General features: G+C 49.1%; 3 protein-coding genes and 1 long non-coding RNA gene across 6 annotated transcripts in view; 3 read left to right on the top strand and 1 right to left on the bottom strand.

Annotated features, from left to right (window-relative positions):
- Positions 1–1,698, top strand: part of LOC103253934 (phosphatidylglycerophosphatase and protein-tyrosine phosphatase 1) — a 3,139-nt gene extending 1,441 nt beyond the window's left edge. Inside the window, exon 2 of the mRNA XM_008052135.2 lies at positions 1,274–1,698. Within this exon, the coding sequence (XP_008050326.2) occupies positions 1,274–1,405 (132 nt within the window). The 3' untranslated portion in view covers positions 1,406–1,698. The remainder of the gene's footprint in view (positions 1–1,273) is intronic.
- Positions 1,699–1,980: 282 nt separating this feature from the next.
- KBTBD4 (kelch repeat and BTB domain containing 4) lies at positions 1,981–6,730 on the bottom strand. 3 transcript variants are annotated; one of them, XM_008052134.2, is made up of 4 exons: positions 6,539–6,730; positions 4,932–5,545; positions 4,031–4,137; positions 1,981–3,560 (listed from the first exon to the last, which is right to left on the bottom strand). In XM_008052134.2, the coding sequence occupies exons 2-4, from the start codon at positions 5,518–5,520 to the stop codon at positions 2,700–2,702; spliced, it is 1,557 nt and encodes a 518-aa protein (XP_008050325.1). In that variant the 5' UTR covers positions 5,521–5,545; positions 6,539–6,730; the 3' UTR covers positions 1,981–2,699. The 3 variants fall into 3 exon arrangements, with proteins under 3 accessions (XP_008050325.1, XP_021565258.1, XP_021565257.1); XM_021709583.1 differs by having other exon boundaries at positions 6,623–6,730; XM_021709582.1 differs by having other exon boundaries at positions 6,641–6,724.
- LOC103253932 lies at positions 3,475–4,099 on the top strand. The gene is made up of 2 exons (XR_503921.1): positions 3,475–3,533; positions 3,728–4,099. It is a non-coding gene; the product is annotated as an uncharacterized LOC103253932 (long non-coding RNA).
- Positions 6,731–6,752: 22 nt separating the features above from the next.
- Positions 6,753–7,868, top strand: part of NDUFS3 (NADH:ubiquinone oxidoreductase core subunit S3) — a gene marked incomplete at its 3' end in the record, with an annotated part of 4,316 nt that continues 3,200 nt past the window's right edge. Inside the window, exons 1-2 of the mRNA XM_008052133.2 lie at positions 6,753–6,871; positions 6,983–7,048. Coding sequence (XP_008050324.1) covers positions 6,808–6,871; positions 6,983–7,048 — 130 coding nt within the window. The remainder of the gene's footprint in view (positions 6,872–6,982; positions 7,049–7,868) is intronic.

Below are 7,868 nucleotides of genomic sequence, written 5' to 3'. Positions count from 1 at the left end.
GTTTTGAAAAATATGCTGAAGTATTAGATGGTATCTCCTGCTTCCTTGGGCCACTGCTGTGCCAGTCTATTAAGCATTATTCTTTATACAGGTTCAATATTCTTAATCCCAAATTCCGAGATTCAAAATGCTCAAATATGAAACTTTGTGAGCATCAACATGGTGTTCAAAGGAAATGCTCATTAGAACACCACAATTTTAGATGATTGGATTAAGAAAGGTTACCCAGTAAGTATAATGCAAATATTCCAAAATTTGAAAAATTTAAAAATCCAAAATACTTTTGTCCCAAACATTTCAGATCAGTGCAGTCTGGGCGACAGAGTGAGACTCCGACTCAAAAAAAAGAAATTCTTTTAACCAAAAGCCCAGCTCAGAGAGGACATTGAGCAGTCTTGAACTTAGGATGTCAGCTTCTCACGTGAAACTTTCTTTTTCTAGGGTTTGGAAGAACAAGAATTGGGTAGACTGACTTGTCTGTCTGGCCTGTTACATAGTATTGTGGGACAGGTTGACACAGTGGTTAAAGTGTTCTCCCATTTATAATTCAAGGAGCATGTTTTTTAATGTCCCCAAAATGGAGTTGTTTTTTTTGTTGTTGTTGAGTTGGAGTCTCACTGTCACTCAGGTTGGAGGGTAGTGGCACGCTCCCAGCCACTGCAGCCTTGACCTGCTGGGTTCCGGCGATTCTTACTCCTCAGCCTTCCAAGCAGTTGGAACTACAGGCATGCGCTACCACGCCTGGCTAATTTTTTATTTATTGTAGAGACAAGGTCTCACCAAGTTCCCCAGGCAGGTCTTAAACCCGCAGGCTCAGGCAGTCCTCTCGCCTCGGCCTCCCAAAGTGCTGGGATTACAGGCTGAGCCACCGAACCCATCCCAAAATGGAGTTTTTGCTTTTATTTTTTGAGTCGGAGTCTCATTCTGTTGCCCAGGCTGGAGTGCAGTGGCATGCTCATGGCCACCGCAGCCTCAACCTGCGGGGCTCAGGCAATCCTTCCGCCTCAGCCTTCCAAGTAGCTGGAACTACAGGCATGCATCATCATGCCCAGCTAATTTTTGTGATTTATCGTGGAGACGAGGTCTTACCAAGTTGCCTAGGCTGGCCTCGAACCCCTGGGCTCAGGCAATCCTCTTGCCTTTGCTTCCCAAAGTGCTGGGATTACAGGCGTAAGCCACTGTGCCTGGCCTGGAGTTTTTAAAGAAATGAAGATTCTCAGAGTCTTTAGCACCTGCTCCTTCCTCTCTCTGATTTTCCCACTCTGTACTTCAGGTGCACAACTGGAATCCAGAGGAGGCTGTAAGAGCCATCACCAAGATCCGATCACACATCCACATCAGAACTGGCCAGCTGGATGTTCTTAAAGAGTTCCATAAGGAGATTACTGCAGGGCAACAAGGATGACACGCTAGAGACATGAAGTATGTGGATTAAAAAGAAAGACAACCCTGCTGATAGAGAATAAAAAAATTTAACAGAACCAAAGGGTCTTAAGCCCAGGCTTGACATAAGCGAAATATGCTTAGTAATAGATAATTTTGTTTCTTCTGTCTTGTTTCATTTTCCTGAAATAACACTGTTGTATGGCCAGAGAGGGAAAGATTTAGTGTGGCTTGTGTTCATGGGATACAGGATAGGGGTGGAGGTATCTTATTTTCTTGAATCGGGTCAAATAAATATTAATTTCAACAAAAACCCATCATGTATCTAATGTTGTGCCTAATGACATTTAGCACCGTTATTCAAAAACATTTAACATTAGAAAACAGGAGAGATCTTTAGCTCTGGCCCTTTGCCACTCAGAATCCCAATTTCACTGGCCTTGTGGGGTACCCCCATACATTTGGAGCAGTGATCCCGTATGTAGAAATGGAAACATGGGTGTAGTCAGGACTGCTGCTGACTTTGAATTGTGTGGGGGTATAATTAGTTCCCCTTAGGAAGTTATCCCTCCAGAATTTAATACAGACACATACACATCCCTTCAAAAACTTTTATTTCTATGAATAGTTCTTAGCTTTTGACTTAGCTTGGAGTTTCTAAAAGAGCAGAGACTTTATATATTAGAGTTTGAAAAAAGCTTCTGCTATTAATCAGAAATAACCCTTTTTACTTTCTGGCTTACACCTTGGAATAAGCCAAAAATAAAACCAAAGTTACATGTCGTCAGATAGATGAGAAAACAGTAGAAGGAACGTCTTGAATTCTAGAGTTGACTTTTGCTGGTGAAGTACCCTTCAGCTTAGTACATTCTCTCAACCAAAGCCTGAAGGAAAACTCTAACACCTAATTCTCTGTGGAAAAATTATCAACTAGCCCCTTTGAAGGCAATAGAAAAAAAAGTACAACTGGGCATCTTTCTGTCTTCCCTGGGATCAGGGATGCTTCTGTTTGACACTGATCAGTCAAGAGGAGAGGCTGTGCCTAGGGTCTGGTCTAAGCAATCTGCAGTGAGGCACAGGATTACCAGGGGATGGCAGCGAACGGGCTGGCCTGCTCTCAGCGGAAGCAGCCAGCTGAGCAGCAGCAGTCTAAAAAGCCCCAGAAAACCTGCAGGTTCCGGGAAGGGCTGAGGTGTGCTGCCTTTCTAACACGAACCAAAAAGTAACGCATCACTCTGAATTGGGGCCCAGGGAACTCCAAGTTTGGATGGGGAGGGCACAGGAGTCAGCTGTTCTTCCCTACCCTCCCCCCAGCCTTAGGCCAACACAAACTGCAAACTGGTAAGCAGCAGCTTAATGCCTCTTGTGACAGTGACAGCTGAAGTGGCAGGGTCAAGCTTGTAGGTGTTGGCATCCCCCTTTTTATATCGGTCTCGGAAGACATAGATGCTCCCGTTGCAGCTGGCAATCTTCCAGAGGGATGGGGCAGAGCTCCAGGCCTCGGGAAGGCAAAGCCGGGTGAAGCTGTCTAGCAGGGGATTGTAGCACACCAGGGAGTCCCCTTCAGCCACGATGAACACCAGATCCTTATGCACAGCTGCATGCATGTGGCCTGCAAAGGGCAGCACATAGGGCTTCACATGGCATTTGTCTGTCTCTGTGTCAAAGCACTGGATGAGTCTGGAAGGTTTGGTAAAGAAATCCAAGTCATTTTCCTCCCCGCCTAGTAAGTAGATAATCCCATTGAGGTTGGCACCAGCGGCCCCTGACACAGCCACCTCGAGTTGGGTTGTCTCTGTCCACACATTATCACCTACCCGGTAATAGATGACTGCATTGGAAAGGGTATCTTGCAGTGTCTTGCCACCCAGTGAATATATGGCGTCTTTCCCAGGCACAGACACCAGGGTGTGCTGGAGCCGATCCCGTGGCAAAGGAGCACACCACTCCCAGTCAACGGTGGCATTGTTGCACTTCCACATGCGCCGTGGAATGGACCCTCCCACCACATACAAGTCTCCACCATGCTTGCAGGCTGCGGTGATCTGGTGGCACAGGCTGTTTTGGCCACTTACGCTGATGGAATCATCTTCTGCACAGTGCAAGGACACGGCCAAGGAGTGGGTACGAGATGATTCTTTCCCAATCAGGTAGATGTGCACATTTTCCCCAATTTCCTATTGGCAAAATTAAAATGATAAGTGACAGCTGTCAGTTAGTCCTAGGCTAAGGCTCTGCTGGGAAACAAATCCTTAAGGCCCTCACACTTGCATCTTCCTCTAACATACTCCCTCCTCTAGTTACTGTATGTCCTCCTGACTCTCCTCTAATCACTTTCTTTTAGGCATTTTGTACTGGGGCAGAGAATCTGTTGCAATCACCCTTGAAGCTTTTCAGAAACTATCATGAGCTGGTGCTTCAGACAAATGGTGCTTAGGATTATTAACTCAATGATGAGAGTGCTTCTCTCAAAGAACTCTGAGGCTCACAGATTGGTGGGTTTTGGGGTCACAGACACATCCTTCTCCCCAGCTCATATCAACTTCAAGCTGGAGTTATTCAGCAGCCACGAAAAAGAGGACAGGCCAACTGATGGCTGGAATGCATGGAGAATATGAAGTCCCAACTCCTAAGAAATCTGCCTTACCTTCAAGCTAGTCCTGAGTGATTGTGCAAAAGCCTCTCTTTCCTCTTTATTAAAATTGATCCAGGCTTCTATTGCCTCTGTTGGGTTCTGGGAACATGGAACTCCATCTGTGAGAGCCAGAGGAAAGGTGTGCATGGTCAGAGATAATTCAAAAGGGAAATTTAGAGTAAGGGATTTAAAGAGGTGAGCCATTTTATTAGACTACCACATGTGTACATATTTATATGCACGTGAACTTAACCTAAAATCGCCTTGTTTTAAAAATCAAAATGGATGACTCAATATGCTTGCATTTGCCATGAGAGCAACTACTTGGCTGTAGAGCTCACATCTAAAGTATCACATCTAAAATACCTCACTTGGAGGGTTAGGAGTGTTACCTAAAGATGGCCCACCACGAAAAAGCTTTTTATCTTAAACATCTTGATTCATCATCAATTCACATAGGTAATCAGACTGATAGTTACCATGCTGAGTGCAGGAGAGGTAAGACTATACAGCTCTCACTACTTTTTGTGGTTAAGTGCTGCTGCTTCTATTTTCCTGGCTTCTTCCTCTGTAAGGAGCTCTGTCTCTGACAGCAGTTACACCGAATCTCAACCCAACCTCTCAGATATCTATCTTAATACTAATGTAGGAATAATACTGGGGAGGCTGAGACAAGAGGCTTGCTTAAGCCCAGGAGAGAGTTCAGGGCTACAGTGAGCTGTGATCATACCACTGCACTTCAGTCCAGGTGACAGAGCAAGACCCCATCTCTAAAAGAAAAAAAAAAATAATAACGTAGGAGTAACAATATAAACTGATGCCAGAAAACTTGAGGGCTCCTTTCTCCTGAACCAGAACATCCACTGAATATCGTACCCAAGTAGCTGGGTATGTGTCCCCTCCCTAAACTTACCCGAGACGATATCAGTGAGTAGATGGTGGGGCAAGTCAAGAAATTCCTCTGTGCTCTGCAGCTGGGCTAGGTGGGTCTTGGCACAGTGTTTGGCAGCAGTGTAGAGCTCAGGGTCACTGTGCCGATCTGCCAGCCACATCACCTGAAGGCAGTTTCCCACTTGTACTGTGCGGGCCAAAAACCGAGAACATTCCTCAAAAAGAGATGTCAGCTGATACATATCTGAAACCTCATAAATTTCCTGCAACTCATCAGCTCGAAGTTTCACAGTCCCGTGGTAGATATAATCAACCAGGAGCTGGAAGACAGACTCACTGACATCCTGCAACACAATCACCCGGTTGTGGGCCTCCTTCAGGTTAGAAGTGAACATGGACCGGAAGAAGCAGCTCTGAGCCGAGAGGACCAGCCGATGGAGCTGAAACTCCCGGCCTTCCACGGAAATGGTGACATCAGCAAAGAGCTCCTCCTCCAGACACAGTTTCATGATGCCTTGAACCACACGGCCTGAGTGTGACCGATCTTTGAAAGTGTAGTTCACAAAGTAGTTCTCGTCCATGGACGCTCCGGGCTCCTCTGGTGATTCCATTGTAACCGATTTCTCTCTCTGCCAGCTGCCAACTTAGAGAGGGAGAAAGAAAAAGTGAGAGCAAAGTGGGTCTAGACTGTCTTACTCCTGGCCCTGCTAATGATGTCCTTGACGCTCTCCTTAGCCAAAGTTGGGTTCATTCTCCTGCAGTGGTGTCCCTCTTCCAATGAAATTTTTAAAAAGTTCCAACCCTGGGTCTTTTCCTCACAAGGAGTATTTCTTTCTATGATGTAACAAAAGATAGCATTTAGGTCAATACCTAAAAGTAAAGGGCTGGAAGGAGACTATGATTTTAAAAGCCTTACTAACCAAATAACTTGGGCATAAAACTGTGAGGGCCGGGCGCGGTAGCTCAGCCTGTAATCCCAGCACTTTGGGAGGCCGAGGAGAGAGGACTGCCTAAGCCCAGGGGCTCGAGACCAGCCTGGGCAACTTGCTGAGTCCTCGTCTCTACAATAAATCACGAAAACTAGCCGGGCGTGGTGGCGTGCGTCTGTAGTTCAGCTGCTTGGAAGGCTGCGGCGGAAGGAACGCGGCTGGGGTGGCCGTGAGCGTGCCACTGCACTCCCGTCTGGGCGACAAAGAGTGAGACTCCAACTCAAGTAAAACAAAACTAGTGAGGCTCGGGGCAGCACAAGCAGACATAAAAAGACCCCCACATCCCCGTGGTCAGGTCTTCTCTCCCCCCGCGCGTGGAGTCCAGAGCCCCCACACAAGGCTTGGCCTGGGATATCCGTTGGCCCCACCCCGCGTTTGCTCTCGTCTGAGTTTCTTCCCCCCACTTCCCCACTCGCCCGAAAGACTCCCCAAGGCTCCGTCTCAGAACTCCACACGGAGCCCGGCCGTCCCCATTTCGGTACAAGGAGGCCTGTGCAGTGTCCCCGCTCCACCTGGAGTCGCCTGGGAAACCGTTCTTCCCGCTCAGGCCCGGCCGCCCTCGTCAAAAGCTCGGCTCAGAGAGCGGGGATGGGGTGTGGGACGTAGAAGCCAGAACGCTCGCCCCCTCCCCTCCTCTCACCCGTCCGGTTCTCCAGCCTCCTCGCCTTCTCTCCAGGCTCTGCCACACCGAGTTAGGGTTACGTTCACCCCACGGTTTCCCCACCTGCCGGTCTCTTCTCACCTGCGTTCCTTCCTTTCATCCCGGTGCCCGGAAACGGGAACCTCTGCTTCCGGCCCCGTGTCTCCCCGGAAGAAGATCTGCTGCGCGCTTCCGCTTCCGGGCCGTGCCCTTGGGGCGCCGTGTTTTGTGGGCCGTTCGCTTGGAGGCCTTGTCTGGGTCTGGGGAACATGGCGCTGCCGGCCGCCAGAGCCTGTTGGCGCAGGTTCGTGGGGTCCGCGGCGCTGGCCCGGGGTAAGTAGGGGGTAGCCGACTGGAGCCGGGGTCAGGAGCAGCGGTGCTCCCAGCGCAGAGAGCTCATCAGGCCTCAGTTCCGCGCTTCTGTGCCTTTTGCCCCCCGTGCAGGGACTGGGCGACCCTCGATACTCTTGCTGCCCGTGAGGAGGGAGAGCGCCGCGGCCAACGCGCGCCGTGAGTATGTGCGGACAGCGCTCTTCTCTGGACTACCGGCGGGGTCCTTTGATCACTTTCGTCAGGCTGGGCCTTGCCCTAGGGATGCCAGCTCCCCTTCCCGCGTCCTCCTGGCAATCTCTGCTTGTCCTTGGTGACCTGATTGCGGTGGACTTCATTGAGCAGGCAAAATCGAGCCCTCCCCTAGGCCTCTTTCTTATGGCCTTGATTGTCACTTGCCGTTTACCATGACCCCCCTCTTCTCTGAGTAAGCTAGGAGCCCTTTGAGAGCAGGCAACATAAACTTTGGCCTCAGAGCCCTTAATACTAGTATCTCACATTGTTTGCTGTGCACCAGGCACCTTGCTAAGCATTTTTTTTTCTTTCTTTCTTTTTTTTTGAGTCAGTCTCGCTCTGCCGCCTAGGGTGGAGTGCAGGGGCACGCTCACGGCCACTGCAGCCTCGACCTACTGTGCTCAGGTGATCCTTCTGTCTCAGCCTTCCAAGTAGCTGGAACTACAGGCGTGCGCCACCACACACGGTTAATTTTACGGTTTATTGTAGAGATGAGGTCTTGTGTTGCTCAGGCTGGTCTCGAACTCCTGAGCTCAGGCAATCCACTCGCCTTCACCTCCCAAAGTGTTGGGATTACAGGCATGGGCCACTGTGCCCCGCTTCGTTTTTCTTTTTCTTACAAATATCCTTCGCTTGCTAAGCGTTTTAGTGCATTTTTTTTAGTCCTCAGAACAACCTTGTGGGGTAGATAGTGTATATATATATATATTTTTTTTGAGTTGGAGTCTCATTCAGTCGCCCAGACTGGAGTGCAGTGGCCGCTCCC

This window comes from Carlito syrichta, unplaced genomic scaffold, assembly GCF_000164805.1.
Source record: "Carlito syrichta isolate Samal-C Ts95f unplaced genomic scaffold, Tarsius_syrichta-2.0.1 Scaffold257304, whole genome shotgun sequence".
Lineage (NCBI taxonomy): Eukaryota > Metazoa > Chordata > Mammalia > Primates > Tarsiidae > Carlito > Carlito syrichta.
This window is presented reverse-complemented; position numbering and strand designations above follow the sequence as displayed.